The 17,299-nt window shown below is 28.3% G+C and overlaps 1 protein-coding gene across 1 annotated transcript; it reads left to right on the forward strand.

Annotated features, from left to right (window-relative positions):
• The first annotated feature begins 236 nt into the window (after window positions 1–236).
• LOC142222249 (glutamate receptor ionotropic, kainate 2-like) lies at window positions 237–17,009 on the forward strand. The gene is made up of 8 exons (XM_075292267.1): window positions 237–644; window positions 4,425–4,588; window positions 5,782–6,004; window positions 11,309–11,499; window positions 11,601–11,793; window positions 16,220–16,377; window positions 16,472–16,693; window positions 16,771–17,009. Exons 1-8 carry the CDS (start codon window positions 455–457, stop codon window positions 16,987–16,989), a joined length of 1,560 nt encoding a protein of 519 aa, XP_075148382.1. The 5' UTR covers window positions 237–454; the 3' UTR covers window positions 16,990–17,009.
• Window positions 17,010–17,299: the final 290 nt, after the last annotated feature.

Consider the following 17,299-nt stretch of genomic DNA (forward strand, 5'->3'; position numbering starts at 1 on the left):
TCGGTTTGTATGAGGGCGATTTTGTCAAGTAAGGCGCTACGTCAAGTTTGTTTTTTTTTAAATTTGACATATGGTGGCTTGTTTTTTATTGAAAACCTTATCGTACGACATCTAGTGACTGAATATCCCAATGATCTTTATTTGCAAATGCAACAGTGTCTAAATTTACGCTAAATTCTCAAATAAAAAAAAATAAAGCGCACACTGTTGCATGCAGTTTGTCATCGTTGTCTCGTACACACACAGCATTCACCAATTTCAGTTTATCCGAATACGTTCGAAAATAATGTCCAACGATTTGCTAATCTCACGCAGTCCCAAGTGAAAAACATAAAACACATGCAACAAGAGCAAGAAAAAATAGAAAATTCTTTAAAAATAAATTTTATACAAAGTGCAAGTACAATGGATTGCATTATAAAGTCATAGAAAATGGTGAAATAAGTGAAAATAAATGAAAAGATACCAACAAAAAATATCTACAACATTCATAGTGAAACAAACGAATTTGCAACATCAAAAAAATCTCATAAAACCAATCAAGAAAAAAATGAAATCTAATCTTCCTCTATCCCCCATTTGTCTGTCGTTGCTGGTGTTGGCCATCTTTCCGCAACAGATGACAGCTCAGCGAACGAATATTGGTAGGTTTTCACTATGGATTAAAGACAAAGTAGAGAAAATAGTAAAGAATTTGGAAAGACTTACACCGTACATATATTACGTAAAAAATATATTGGTGTATTTGTGTGTGTGTGTGTCATGTCTGTTGAAGTAACAAAAAAACATCAATGTATTTAAATTTCTCCCTTTCGCTTTTCAAACAAAAATTATGTTTACCATGGTCTATGTGTTTGTGTGAATGAACACTAAAGTGGGACGACAATTAGTTGTTGTATATTTATTTGGGTGCAAAAATATACGCGTGTGAATTATTTTTTTTAACACACTATTTTTAAGTGCTAGCATTTAAGCTTGATTAATTATTTTCTATTGGATTAATTAATTATTATAAAATATTTGAGACAAATATGTTATAACATTTTATATTTGTATGTTCCTAATTACTTCAAATTTTCAGAAAATGTAAAACATGATCATGTGGTTACAATAGGGTACTTAATTTTCTCTCGGGGAGGAGGTCCTCTCCCTTGCCTGACTTTTCGAAAATTGGAATGAAGCACGTTTGCCACTAGTGGCAAAAAATCTACCACATCTTGAAGAAAATTTTACAAAAAATCAACCAAATTAACAAAAAAAAAAATATTTTGAAATTTTATCAAAAATTTACCATTTCTATAAAAAAAAAATTATCCAAAATTTTTTTAAGATAATTTTTATCAAAAATTTATTTCAATAGAAAGATTTGTCAAAATTTTATTTCTATAGAAATTTTTGTCAAAATTTTATTTCTATAGAAAATTTTGTCAAAATTTTATTTCCATAGAAAGTTTTGTCAGAATTTTATTTCTATTGAAAATTTTGTCAATATTTTATTCCTATAGAAAATTTTGTCTAAATTTTATTTCTCTAGAAAATTTTGTCAACATTTCATTTATATAGAAAATGTTGTCAAATTTTGATTTCTAAAGAAAATTTTGTGAAAACTTTATTTTTATTAAAAATTTTGTCAAAATTTTATTTCTATAGAAAATTTTGTTAAAATGTAATTTCGATAGAAAATTTTGTCAAAATTTATTTCTATAGAAAAATTTGGCAAAATTTAATTTCGATAGAAAATTTTCTTAAAATTTTATTTCTATAGAAAATTTTGTCAAAATTTAATTTCTATAGAAAATTTTGGCATAATTTAATTTCGATAGAAAATTTTCTTAAAATTTTATTTCTATAGAAAATTCTGACAATTTTTTTTTTCCAGAAAATTTTGTCTAAATTTTATTTCTATAGAAAATTTTGTCAAAATTTTATTTCTATAGAAAATTTTGTCAAAATTTTATTTCTATAGAAAATTTTGTCAAAATTATATTTCTGTAGAAAATTTTGTCACAATTTTATTTCTATAGAAAATTTTGTCAAAATTTTATTTCTATAAAAAATTTTGTCAAAATGTTATTTCTATAGAAAATTTTGTCAAAATTTTATTTCTCTAGAAAATTTTGGCAAAACTTTATTTCTATAGAAAATTTTGTCCAAATTTTATTTCTATAGAAAATTTTGTTAAAATTTTATTTCTATAGAAAATTTTGACAAAATTTTATTTCTATTGAAAAGTTTGTCAAAATTTTATTTCTATAGAAAAATTTGTAACAAATTTCAATTCTAAAGGAAATTTTGTCAAAATTTAATTTCTAAAGAAAATTTTGACAAAATTTTATTTCTATAGAAAATGTTGTCAAAATTTCATTTCTAAAGAAAATTTTGTTAAAATTTTATTTCTATAGAAAATATTGTCAAAATTTAATTCTCTAGAAAATTTTGTCAAAATTTAATTTCGATAGAAAATTTTCTTAAAATTTAATTTCGATAGAAAATTTTCTTAAAATTTTATTTCTATAGAAAATTTTGGCAACATTTTATTTCTGTAGAAAATTTTGTCAAAATTTTATTTCTATTGAAAATGTTGTCAAAATTTTTTTTTCTATAAAAAATTTTGTCAAAATTTTATTTCTTTAGAAAATATTGTCAACATTTTATTTCTATAGAAAATTTTGTCAACATTTTATTTCTATAGAAAATTTTGTCCAAATTTTATTTCTATAGAACATTTTGTCAAAATTTTATTTCTATAGAAAAGTTTGTCAAAATTTTATTTCTATTGAAAATGTTGTCAAAATTTCATTTCTGAAGAAAATTTTGTTAAAATTTAAAAAAATGTATAATAAATACTCCCCTGAGGAATGCATGAACTTTAAAGCCGACACAGACCACTGTGCACAGATTTACAGAAATCTAATACAAAATCGCAACACAATTAAGATAATAAATCAGTTAGACATGAGCATTGTAAGGAGAAAGTCTATTACTTTGTAAAATGTAAATATAATTAATGTTATATTTTTGTTTCAAAACGTTGTTAAAGTTAATATTGTAAAATATTTAAATTATTACAATTTATAGATAATATCTCGCTGAAGATGATCACCGATGGTGTATCGAAATATCCGAGAATAGCAATATTTCAATAAAAAGTAATGAAAAACATTAACACCAGCATTTTTCATTAGTCCATGACCTCAAGCCAAACAAATAATCCCAAAATTATAGAAAATTTTGTATAAATTTTATTTCTATAGAAAATTTTATTTCTATAGAAAATTTTGTCAAAATTGTATTTCTATCAAAAAATTTTTGTCAAAATTTTATTTCTATATAAAATTTTGTCAAAATTTTATTTATATAAAAAATTTTGTCAAAATTTTATTTCTATAGAAAATTTTGGCAAAACTTTATTTCTATAGAAAATTTTGTACAAATTTTATTTATATAGAAAATTTAGTTAAAATTTTATTTCTATAGAAAATTTTGTCAAAATTTTATTTCTTTAGAAAATTTTGTCAAAATTTTATTTCTATAGAAAATTTTGTAAAAATTTCAATTCTAAAGGAAATTTTGTCAAAAATTTATTTCTATTGAAAATTTTGTCAAAATTTTATTTCTATAGAAAATGTTGTCAATTTTTTTTCAGCGAAAGTTAAAGGTGCGGTAGTTAAAGGTGCCGTCTAGGCAAATGTCCTCTACATTATTTTTCGAGATTTGATTTCGGAGGGGGAACCTGATAGGGTACCTGATGTTTGGTCGGGAAGAGTCGCCCAGCTTTTTGGAAATTGGGCTCATGTTTTGCTTCAAATTTTCAGGGAAAGTTGGGAGTGACGTCTACACAAAGATACGCTACATCATTTTTTCGATACTTGGTCCTCTGAAACTCCTCTAAAACTGAAATATTCTCAAGTTTACTTGAAATTTACAAAGGCCGTAAGAAACTTGAAGGAAAGTTCCCTGATTGTCTTGTGTCAGGGAAGGTTAAGGGTGCTACCGACTTCTGTATTCCAATTTACTTGAAATTTACAGAGACCGTGGAAGCAAGTGATTAAATTAGTACAGAGTGCATGATTTTTCGATATGTGGTTGGGGAAGGGGAATAGTGGAAAATCTAAACTTCGTCGGTTTACTTGAAAATTTTAGGTAGTTTGTGAAATGAATATAGCGTACGTGATTTTCCGCTATCTGGTCGGTGATGAGTGAAGGAGAGGAGAGGGTTCCCATTTGCCCGATTTTTTGAAAATTGAAAAACTTTCATACTCAAAAAAGATCTAAGGTACAGCTTATAATCCACGTGCCATGACAGTTTCACTTATGGGTGAATTATTTAGTCTCCATTTCCCATCTAAGCTCATCTTTAGCGCAGAATTAGAGAAATGTCTTCAATAAATAACATTACCTTTCAACTTTTTCATATTATTTAGCATTGATTTATGAAGCCGACAATCCAGATATGATGAGAATCTTTCAATTGGCCATAAACAAAGCAAATGAAAATAATGAAGACTTACGTCTACACGGAGTGACCATTGAGATTGATGCAGGCGATGCCTTTGGCACATCGAAAAAACTTTGCAAAAGTTTACGGGTAAGTGAGCAAAAATCTTTTACGTTTAAAAATTATTTGTACGTATCATCATCATCAACAGTTCCGACGGAAATTCCGATGTGCCAACCAAAGCATAAAATTGTAGCCAAAAAGAAAATAGTACGAGTGAAAAAGATAACAAACTAAAACAAAATTTTGACCAAGACAAAAGTTTTTTTTGGCCATAATACACGCAAAGAAAAAAAACGTTTGGAAAACGTGTACCGAAAACGTTTTTCTTTTGTTAGAGTTTTTTGAATTGCTTCGAAAATTTTAAACTTTTATCACCAAAAAAATTCGTTTGTTACAAAATTTTTATTTTTTCAATAAAGAAAATTATTTTTGAAACAACAACACAGTCCATTTCGTTTATATCAAACACTGTTCTTTTGTGACTTTAAGTCTTTAATAAGACACATTTTACAGTTCAAAATTTAATATAGTAGAATGTAATGTTCAACATTTTTTCGGAATCTTCCGAACATATCTAGAATATATGTAAAAAAAAAAAAAAAAAACTTTGGTCGAAGCAGGGATCGAACCCACGACCCTTGGCATGCAAGTCAGACGTAGCAACCACTGCTCCACGGTGCCAAACTAACTGTTTGTTTCTGTTAAATAAACTTTGTTTATTCGGCTCGTGGGCGCGGCAAGCTATGCTATATAAATATAACTTATATGGATATTTATCTATTGATGACCATAACAGGTACATAGCTCAGTGGTTAGTGTGTTGGCTTACAAAGTGCATGGTCCGCGGTTCGATTCTCCGTCCAGGCGAAAGGTAAAAAAAATTTTAAAAATTTCTAAAATCGTATGATTTCTTCTACATTGTTGGTATTACAGGAAAAGGTGTTAAGAACTAAAAAACCCCATGGATGTGAGAAAGATGTGAGGGAAAATACAATTAGCAAGAAAACAATGTTTTTTTTTGAGTTTGTCTTTCTGAAATTGTTTTTACATCCTGGAAAAGAATAAACGTTTATCACAAAAAGTATATACTTTTCTTCCAAATACACTTCCTTACAGCGAAAAGCAAATGAGAAACGAACTTTGTTTGTCTAAAATTTCGTTTGGGAGGAAAGAATTATTTTTTTGCGTGTAAATGTTGCCTTTGGCTTTTGTTTCGAAGTTTTCTCCAATGAATTTTTTTAAGTCATACTTTTCTTTTTATTTTTTTTTTTCGTTACCAGCAAAATCTTGTAGCTGTTTTTGGACCCTCAACAAATATGGCTGCAAAACATGCAATGGGTATTTGTGACGCCAAAGAGTTGCCATTTATGGATACACGTTGGGATTTTAGTGCACAGTTATCGACCATTAATCTACACCCACAGCCATTACAATTGGCCAAAGCGCTAAAGGATTTGGTAACAACCTTGGGATGGGAGTCATTTACCATTGTCTATGAATCAGGTATGTTGCATTTTTTCCTTACATATGCGTCCTAGCGCAAAAAGGGCGTTAATTCGTGACCATTAAAATGAATTAAAATTTCAATGAAAATCCTCGAAAAATGCAAATTTTCATATGTCCTAAATATGGGTCTTATAGCGAAAAGGACGTTCATTTATGACCACCCCCAAAAAATTTAAATGTTGATGAAAATCCTCGAAGCATTCAAATTATTATATGGGCAATTTATTTTAGCCATATCTCCAGATATGGGTTTTAAAGCGAAAAGAATGTTCATTCCTGACCACCGCCGAAAAATGCAAATTTTATTAATGAGAAACTTTTTGGCAATAAATCTTTCGAAACATCTAAATTTTTACGTGAAAAACTTATTTTCGCCATATATCCTAAAATATGTGGCCAAGAGCGAAAAGAACGTTAATTCGTGACCACCCCCAAAAAAACAAATGTCCTAGAAAAAATCAACATTTTATATGAAAAACTTATTTCCGCCATATTTTCTTAACTATGCGTCTTAGAGCGAAAAGGATGTTAACCCTTTTAACCCAAAAACTCAAATGTTTTTATGGAAAAACTATTTTGGCCATATTTTCTTAAATATGCGTCTTACAACGAAAAGTGACATTAATTCGTGACTTCCCCAAAATAATCAACATTTCGATGGAAATCCTCAAAAAATCCAATTTGTATATGAAAAGTTTACTTCAGCCATATCTCCTTAAATATGACATTCAATCGTGACCACTTAACCTAACCTGACCACTCTCAATAAATCAAAACTGCAAAGGTGTGCAGAGTATAATATAGTCGGCCCCGGCCGACTTTAGACTTTCCTTACTTGTTTTTACTAAATTTCGCCTAAATCGGAGTTAAACTTTGGCCTCTGTGGTCATATGAGTGTAAATCGGGCGAAAGCTATATATGGGAGATATATCTAAATCTGAACCGATTTCAACCAAATTTGGCACGCATAACTACAATGCTAATTCTACTCCCTGTGCAAAATTTCAATTAAATCGGAGTAAAAGATTGGCCACTGTGGTCATATGAGTGTAAATCGGGCGAACGATATATATGGGAGCTATATCTAAATCTGAACCGATTTCAATAAAATTTGGCATACTGGACTACACTACTAATTGTACTCCTAATGCAAAATTTCAACAAAATTGGGGTAAAACTCTGGCTTCTGGGACTGTATTGGTCCATATCGGGTGAAAGATATATATGGGAGCTATATCTAAATCTGAACCGATTTCAATAAAATTTGGCACACTTGACTATAGTACTAATTGTTCTTCTTGTGAAAAATTTTAAGCAAATTAGGATAAAACTCTGGCTTCTGGAGCCATATAAGTCCATATCGGGCGAATTATATATATGGCAGCTATATCTAAATCTGAACCGATTTCTTCCAAACTTAATAGGGTTCTATTCTGAGGCAAAACACATACTTGTGCCAAATTTGAAGTCGAGTGGACTAAAACAGCGACCTAGACTTTGATTACAAAAATGTGTTCACGGACAGACGGACAGACGGACATGGCTATATCGACTCAGGAGCCCACCCTGAGCATTTTTGCCAAAGACACCATGTGTCTATCTCGTCTCTTTCTGGTTGCAAACATATGCACTAACTTATAATACCCTGTTCCACAGTGTGGAGCAGGGTATAAAAACAAAATTTCAATGGAAATCCTAAAAAACATCAAAATTCTTATATGAAACACTTATTTTGGCCATATCTCCTTAAATATGCGTCCTAGAGCGAAAGGGACGTTAATTCGTGACCACGCCCAAAAATCAAAATTTCGATGAAAATCCTTGAAAAATTCAAATTTGTATACGCCAAATTTATTTTGGCCATATTTCCTAAATATGGATCTTAAAGCAAAAAGGACGTTAATTCGTGACTAACCCCAAAAAATAAAAATTTCGATGGTAATTCTCGAAACATCTAAATGTTTACATGAAAAACTTATTTTCGCCATATATCATAAAATATGTGCCTAAGAGCGAAAATGACGTTAATTCGTGTTCACCCCCTAAAATCAAAATTTCGATGAAAGTCCTAGAAAAAATCTAAACTTTATATGAAAAACTTATTTCCGCCATATTTTCCTAACTATGCCATATATCTTGGCGAAATCTAACCACCGTTGCTACAGTTTATAGAATTCTACTATAAATGGTAGAATTAAGATTTTGCAAAAAATTTCTAACAAATTTTCTACAAAAAAAAAAAATTCTGCAGAAATAAAATTTTGACAAAATTTTCTACAGAAATAAAATTTGGACAAAATTTTCTATAGAAATAAAATTTGGACAAAATTTTCTATAGAAATAAAATTTTGATACATTTTTCTGAAAAAAAATGTTGACAAATTTTTCTATGGAAATAAAATTTTGACAAATTTTTCTATAGAAACAAAATTTTGACAAATTTTTCTATAGAAACAAAATTTTGACAAATTTTTCTATAGAAATAAAATTTTTGACAAAAGTTTCTATAGAAATAATATATTTACAAAATTTTCTATAGAAATAAAATTTTCACAAAATTTTCTGTAGAAATAAAATTTTGACAAAATTTTCTTTAGAAATAAAATGTTGACAAAATTTTCTGTAGAAATAAAATTTTGACAAAATTTTCTATAGAAATAAAATGTTGACAAATTTTTCTGTAGATAGTTTTGCAGCAAGTAGAGGATGCTTATGAGGAATGTGGTAATTCCGAAACGTGCGTCCATCCAAACATCTCGCAGTCGATGGGGCTTTGCCCAAATAAATTTGACAAACATCCTTTTCCTCTGTTGGTTAAGCTACACTTGTAGTTTAGTCAATGCATGGTTTTAAGCTGAAATCAAAAACAACAACAATGCTTAAAGAACAAAAACCAACAATAAAAAAAAAAACAAAACGAACAAAATTTTGACAAAATTTTCTATAGAAATAAAATTTTGACAAAATTTTCTATAGAAATAAAATTTTCACAATGTTTTCTTCACAAATAAAATGTTGACAAAATTTTCTATAGAAAAAAAAATTTGAAAAAAAAATCTGTATAAATAAAATTTTGACTAAATTTTCTATAAAAAAAAAAACAAAAATTTTCTATATAGAAATAATATTTGGACACAATTTTTATAGAAATAATATTTTAAGAAAATTTTCTCTAGAAATAATATTTTAACAAAATTTTCTATAGAAATAATGTTTTGACACAATTTTCTAGAGAAATAAAGTTTTCTATAGAAATAAAATTTTGTGAAAATTTTCTATATAAATAAAATTTTGTGAAAATTTTCTATATAAATAAAATTTTGACAAAATTTTCTATAGAAATAAAATTTTGACAAAATTTAGGGAGCCACCGTGGTGCAATGGTTAGCATGCTCCCCTTGCATACACGATTCCTGCTACGACCGAACACCAAAAAGTTTTTCAGCGGTAGATTATCCCACCTCAGTAATGCTGGTGATATTTCTGAGGGTTTCAAAGCTTCTCTAAGTGGTTTCACTGGAATGTGGAACGCCGTTCGGACTCGACTCGGAGGTCCCTTGTCATTGAGTTTAACATGGAATCGGGCAGCACTCAGTGATAAGGGAGAAGTTCACCACTGTGGTATCACAATGGACTGAATAGTCTAAGTGAGCCTGATACATAGGGCTGCCACATAACCTAACCTAACCTTCTATAGAAATTACATTTTTACAAAATTTTCTATAGAAATAATATTTGGCAAAAATTTCTATAGAAATAATATTTTGATACACTTTTTTATAGAAATAACATTTTGAGAAAATTTTCTATAGAAATAATATTTTGACAAAACTTTCTATAGAAATAATGTTTTGACGCAATTTCTAGAGAAATAAAATTTTCTACAGAAATAAAATTTTGACAAAATTTGCTATAGAAATAAAATTTTGCAAAATTTGGACAAAATTTTCTATAGACATAAAATTTTTACAAAATTTTCTATAGAAATAAAATTTTGATAAAATTTGCTATTGAAATATAATTTTGACAAAATTTTCTATAGAAATAAAATTTTGACAAAATTTTTTATAGAAATAAAATTTTGACAAAAATTTCTGCAGAAATAAAATTTTGACAAAATTTTCTATAGAAATAAAATTTTGACAAAATTTTCTATAGAAATAAAATTTTGACAAAATTTTCTACAAAAATAAAATTTTGACAAAATTTTCTGTAGAAATAAAATTTTCACAAAATTTTCTATAGAAATAAAATTTTTACATATATTTTCCACATTTTTATACCCTCATCCCAACATCCGAATGAAACAAGATAGTGACTTAAAATTTGGCTCATGCAGTTTCTATTGATGTAGGTCGGATGGTATTTCATATGGTCCATATCGCACAATTTTTAGGTATAACCTCCTTATATGCCGATACATGGATTTCAATTCCGAACCATCTTGCAAGAGAAAATTTCCTCCGACACGGTTGAGATTTGGTACACGATGTTGACCTCTAATAATCATGCAAAAATCTGGGCCATATTGGTTCACAATTATATATATAGCGATCCCTGATTTGATTTTCGGAACTTCTTGGAGGAACAAATTTTATTTGATCATTTGATTGTGGCCATATAATTACGATTGGAAAAATTGGTTCATATAAACCGATCGATAATTAAAGAGGCTTATACCTCTGACTCTTTATCTAACATAATCTCCATATGGACTTTCAATTTATAAAACAATGGTGAGAAATAATACTATGTTATACTTAGCCATCGACAATCCAAGTAAATCGATTATGGTCGAAATTCTTTAGTAGGACTTATAATGCAATTCATGGTGAAAGGTACAAAAGATTTGCCTGGACGAACATTCGGTCGTATTTACCTGTTGAACATTTTTTGTTTACATCGGTTCAGATTTACATACTACATGTATGGGAACGTAAACCTTTATATATAGCACCAAACGCACCCAACAAATTTGAAGGATTTGAAAAAGTAGATCTACAAAGTGGAGCACGGTTTAGTAAAGTCAGTCCCACTCGCTTTAAACTTTCCTTACTTATTTTTTTAAATTAACTGACGATGATGAGAAAATCCGAATCTGTTCTGCCTTCTGAGCATTTTGGGGTACATTCCTATAACAATGAAGAAAGTCTAGCCTTTATAGGTTTATAAATAAACCAGCACAGATCCATATTCTCCTCATCGTTAGCCCATGCATCAAGTTCCATTCATCAATATGACTTTCATTCAATGGCACAATCTAAATAAAATTTTCTAACAATTCATTTGTAAAATTTTCAGCGGAATATCTAATGTTTGTTAAAGACCTTTTGCAATTATATGGCACTGCAGGACCCACCATAGTTGTACGTCGCTATGAACTCGACATCAATGGCCAATATCGAAATGTTTTGCGTCGCATCAAAAATTCGGGTGAAACTTCATTAGTGGTCGTCGGTTCACTGGCCACATTGCCTGAGTTTTTCAAACAGGTAAATGGATTTTTAGATTTGCGGCTAACAATATCGGGTTTAGGAAGGGGTGGGGGGGACATTGATTTTTTTCTTTGATTTTATTGACTGTTTGCTTTCAGGCTCAGCAAGTTGGCTTAATGACTGGAGCATATCGTTACATTATTGGCAATTTGGATTTTCAAACAATTGATTTGGAACCCTATCAGCATGGAGATACTAACATCACAGGATTACGTTTGGTTTCACCGGAATCGGAAAATGTCGTGACCATAGCCAAAGAGTTGTATGAATCGGAAGAACCTTTTCAAAATGGTAAGCGTTTTTTAAGGGAGATTTTCTAAAAAAATATGTGTGCTGTGTCACTGATCGCTTCTATGTTAAGCTCAATGACAAGGGACCTCCTTTGTATAGTCCGAACTGCATTCCACATTGCAGTGAAACCACTTAGAGAAGCTTTGAAACCCTCAGAAATGTCACTAGCATTACTGAGGTGCGATAATCTACCGCTGAAAAATGTTTTGGTGTTTGGTCGAAACTGGGTTTGAACCCACGACCCTGTGTATGCAAAGAGGGCATGCTAACCATTGCACCACGGTGACTTCCATTCCATAGGAAATTTTGTCAAAAATTCATTTCTATAGGAAATTTTGTCAAAATTTCATTCATTTAGGAAATTTTGCCAAATTTTCATTTCTATAGATTTTTTTTTTCAAAATTATATTTCTATAGGAAATTTTGTCAACATTTCATTTCCATAGGAAATTTTGTCAAATTTTCATTTCTATATGATTTTTTTTAATTTCATTTCTATAGGAAATTTTCTCAAAATTTCATTTTTTAGAAAATTTCGTCAAATTTTCATTTTTTTAAAAATTTCAATTTTGTAGGAAATTTTGTCAATATTTCATTTCTATAGGAAATTTTGTCAAAATTTCATTTCCATAAGAAAGTTGGTCAAAAATTCATTTCTATAAGAAATATTGTCAAAATTTCATTACCATATGAAATTTTTTAAAAAAGTCATTTCTATAGGAAATTCTGTCAAAATTTCATTCTTTTAGGAAATTTTGTCAAATTTTCATTTCTATAATTTTTTTTTAATCTCATTTCTATAGGAAATTTTCATTTCTATAGGAAATTTTCTCAACATTTCATTTTTTAGGAAATTTCGTCAAATTTTCATTTCTATAAGAATTTTTTTTTTCAAAATTTCAATTTTGTAGGAAATTTTGTCAATATTTCATTTCTATAGGAAATTTTGTCAAAATTTCATTTCCATAAGAAAGTTTGTCAAAAAATTCATTTCTATAGGAAATTTTGTCAAAACTTCATTCCTTTAGGAAATTTTGTCAAAATTTCATTCCTTTAGGAAATTTTGTCAAATTTTCATTTCTATTGAAAATTTTGTCAAAATTTTATTTCTAGAGAAAAATTTTCCCAAAATTTCATTTCTATTGAAAATTTTGTCAAAATTTCATTTCTATTGAAAATTTTGCCAAAATTTCATTTCTTGTAGAAATTTTGACAAAATTTCATTTCCTGTCGAAATTTTGTCAAAATTTAATTTCCTGTCGAAATTTTGTCAAAATTTCATTTCTTGTCAAAATTTTATCAAAATTTCATTCCTATAGGAAATTTTGTTAAAATTTCATTCCTTTTAGAAATATTGTCAATATATCATTTCATTTAGAAATTTTGCAAAAATTCATTTCTATAAGAAATATTGTCGAAATTTTATCAAAAATTCATTTCTGTAGGAAATTTTGCCAAATTCCATTTCTTTAGGAAATTTTGTCAAAATTCCATTTCTATATGAAATTTTGTCACAAATTCATTTCTGTGGGAAATTTTGTCAAAATTTCATTTCCATAAGATATTTTGTCAAAAACTCATTTCCATAAGAAATTTTGTGACAAATTCATTTCTATAGGAAAATTTGTCAAAATGTCATTTCTATAGGAATTTTTTTTCAAAATTTCATTTCTATAGAAAATTTTGTCAAAATTTCATTTCTTGTCGAAATTTTGTTAAAATTTCATTTCTATAAGTAGTCTTGTCAAGATTTCATTTCTATATAAAATTCATTTCTATACGAAATTTCGTCAAAATTTCATTTCCATATGAAATTTTGTCAAAAATTCATTTCCATAAGAAATTTTGTCAAAAATTGATTTCTATAGGAATTTTTTTTTAATTTTATTTCTATAAAAAATTTTGTCAAATTTTCATTTCTATACAATTTTTTTTTTTACTTTCATTTCTATAGGAAATTTTCTCAACATTTCATTTTTTAGGAAATTTCGTCAAATTTTCATTTCTATAAGAATTTTTTTCAAAATTTCAATTCTGTAGGAAATTTTGTCAATATTTCATTTCTATAGGAAATTTTGTCAAAATTTCATTTCCATAAGAAAGTTTGTCAAAAATTCATTTCTATAAGAAATATTGTCAAAATTTCATTTCTATAGGAAATTTTGTCAAAATTTCATTCCTTTAGGAAATTTTGTCAAATTCTCATTTCTATTGAAAATTTTGTCAAAATGTTATTTCTATAGAAAAATTTTCCCAAAATTTCATCTCTATAGAAAATTTTGTCAAAATTTATTTTCTTGTCGAAATTTTGTCAAAATTTCATTTCCTGTCTAATTTTTGTCAAAATTTCATTTCTTGTCGAAATTTTGTCAAAATTTCATTTTTATAGGAAATGTTGTTAAAATTTCATTCCTTTTAGAAATATTGTCAAGATATCATTTCATTTAGATATTTTGTCAAAAATTCATTTCAATAAGAAATATTGTCAAAATTCCATTTCTATATGAAATTTTCATTTCTATTTGAAATTCATTTCTGTATGAAATTTTGTCAAAATTTCATTTCCATAAGAAAGTTTGTCAAAAATTCATTTCCATGAGAAATTTTGTCAAACATTCATTTCTATAGGAAAATTTGTCAAAATGTCATTTCTATAGGAAATTTTTTCAAAATTTCATTTCTACAGAAAATTTTGTCAAAATTTCATTTCTTGTCGAAATTTTGCCAAAATCCATTTCTGTAGGAAATTTTGTTAAAATTTCATTTCTATAAGTAGTCTTGTCAAGATTTCATTTCTATATAAAATTCATTTCTATACGAAATTTTGTCAAAATTTCATTTCCATATGAAATTTTGTCAAAAATTCATTTCCATAAGAAATTTTGTCAAAAATTGATTTCTATAGGAATTTTTTTTTTAAATTGTATTTCTATAAAAAATTTTGTCAAAATTTCATTTCTTGTCGAAATTTTGTCACAATTTCATTTCTCGTCGAAATTTTGTCAAAATTTAATTTCGATAGGAAATTTTGTCATAATTTCATTTCGATAGGAAATTTTGTCAAAATATCATTTCTACAGGACATTTTGTCCAAATTTAATTTGTATAAGAACTTTTGACGAAATTTCAATTCTATAGGAGATGTTGTCAAAATTTAGTTTCTTAGAAATCTTATCAAGATTTCATTTCTTTTAGAAATTTTGTCAAAAATTTCAATTCTCTGGGGAATTTTGTTAAAATTTCATTTCTATATGAAATTTCGTCAAAATTGCTATAGGAAATTTTAGCGAAATTTAATTTTTAAAAGAAATTTTAACAAAATTTCATTTCTATAGCAAATGTCACAATTTCATATCTCTTAGAAATTTTCTAACAAAAGTAATTTCTTTTAGAATTTTTTTCAAAAATTTAATTTCTGTTCATTTTGTAAAAATGTAATTTCTTTAGAAAATTTTGTCAAAATTTAATTTTTTTGAAATTTTGTCAAAAATGTAATTTTTTTAGACAAAATTTCATTTTTGTTAAAAATTTATTTCTAAAGGGAAATTTGTCTCGATTTCATTTCTATGGAAGATTTTGCCAGAATTTTATATCTGTAGGAAATTTTGTCGAAATATCATTTCAATAGGAAATTCTGTCAAAATTAATAAAAAAGTTTGGGAAAGGCAAAAAATTGAATTATTCCTATTAACTAGAAGGATTAAAATTGCCCACTATATCGAACCGGAAAGAACTTATGAATAACCTTAGAACTTAAAAAATTGAATTGGAAGAGAGACATAAAAAAAACCGAGAACGCCTATTGACGTTGGGCACTGTGCCAAAGAGCGGTAGGCTCTAAATGGGGTCTGAATCCAAAGGGTCCAACTAAAATGTTGTCTGGGGCAATGTGGTCTTCATTCAACCAGAGCCTTGGAGTCTATATTAGACTAAAGATCTACAGAAGATCTGGGAGAATGGGACTACAGAGCATATACCAGAGCGAAATAACTGATACCTGGATGGATCGAAGATGGGTGAAAGGACTGGACTGGGCGTACATGTGCAGAACGCAGACTCAAGATCCCATTACGATTACCTGATCACAGCGCAATCCTGCAGGCTAAAGTGCCTGCCGTAATGGAATGTGTTAAACGGTTCGGAAATAACACGAGACCACAAAACGTGAACATTTTCACAGATTGCCAGAGGGCAATAAAGGCAACTGCAGACATTACGTTTCACAAACAAAATACATATTGTTCTCAAAGCATATTTGAGATGATTACATTCCTTCTTTGGGTGCATTTTAATTTTTTTAAATTTTTTTTCGATTTCGATTTCGGAGTTAATGTCCACAGTCGCCGTTTTTTAATTTTCTCCCATTTTTAATAAAGCTTTGTTTCTTAATTCTCCAATTTTGTGTCTTCTTATACAATGTCGACAGTATCATGCCCCTTAACTACCAACATGGCCTTAGTATACGATGGTGTTCAACTGCTCGCTGAAACATTCAACCATGTTCAATTTCGTCCGGACTCATTAAATTGTAATGATGACAGTTCATGGGATAAAGGCTACACATTACTCAATTATATGAAATCGGTAAGAATAAAAATTAAAAAAACAGATTGCAAACATAAATCTTTTAGTTTTATAATGAAATAATTGAGATTATTTGCATTTTTGCTGCCTTAAGTTAAGCATTGAAGGTTTAAGTGGTGAAATAAAATTCGACTATGAAGGCCTGCGAAGCTCCTTTAGCTTGGATGTGGTTGAATTGACTGTATCTGGTATGCAAAAGATTGGCACTTGGAAAACTGAAGAGGGGGTTACCATAGATCGTCCTCCAGCTATAGCAAGTGCTGACATGGATATGCGTTCATTGGTAAACAAGAGTTTTGTTGTAATCACAGCCATTGTAAGTCAATTACATCGAATATTGGGTGTATATGCTTTTAGTTGATTTCAATGTCATTTCATTCTTTATTTTTCTAGAGTGAACCTTATGGAATGCTTAAAGACTCACCCACCAAACTAGAAGGCAATGATCAATTTGAAGGTTTTGGCATTGAACTAATCGAAGAATTGGGAAAGAAATTGGGATTTTCTTATACGTTTCGGCTACAAGAGGATAACAAATATGGCAGCTTGGATAAAGCAACAGGCAAATGGAATGGCATGATTTTAGAAATCATTGAAGGGGTAAGTTGTTAAGGGGGATATATGTAAGGTTTTGTCGCCAAACAAACATGAAACAAAGCATAATTTTATTTCTGTAGACATTTTTCTCAAAATTTTACTTCTTTTGAAAATTTTGTCAAAATTTTATTTCTATAGAAAATTTTATCAAAATTTTATTTCTGTAGAAATTCTGTCAAAATTTTATTTCATTAAAAAATACATAGTGTCAAAATGTCAAAAATTTTGTAAAAATTTTATTTCTATGGAAAATTTTGTCAACATTTTATTTCTATAGAAAATTTTGTCAAAATTTTACTTCTATAGAAAATTTTGTTTCTATAGA

This window comes from Haematobia irritans, chromosome 1 (assembly GCF_050003625.1).
Source record: "Haematobia irritans isolate KBUSLIRL chromosome 1, ASM5000362v1, whole genome shotgun sequence".
In the NCBI taxonomy this organism is placed as follows: Eukaryota; Metazoa; Arthropoda; class Insecta; order Diptera; family Muscidae; genus Haematobia; species Haematobia irritans.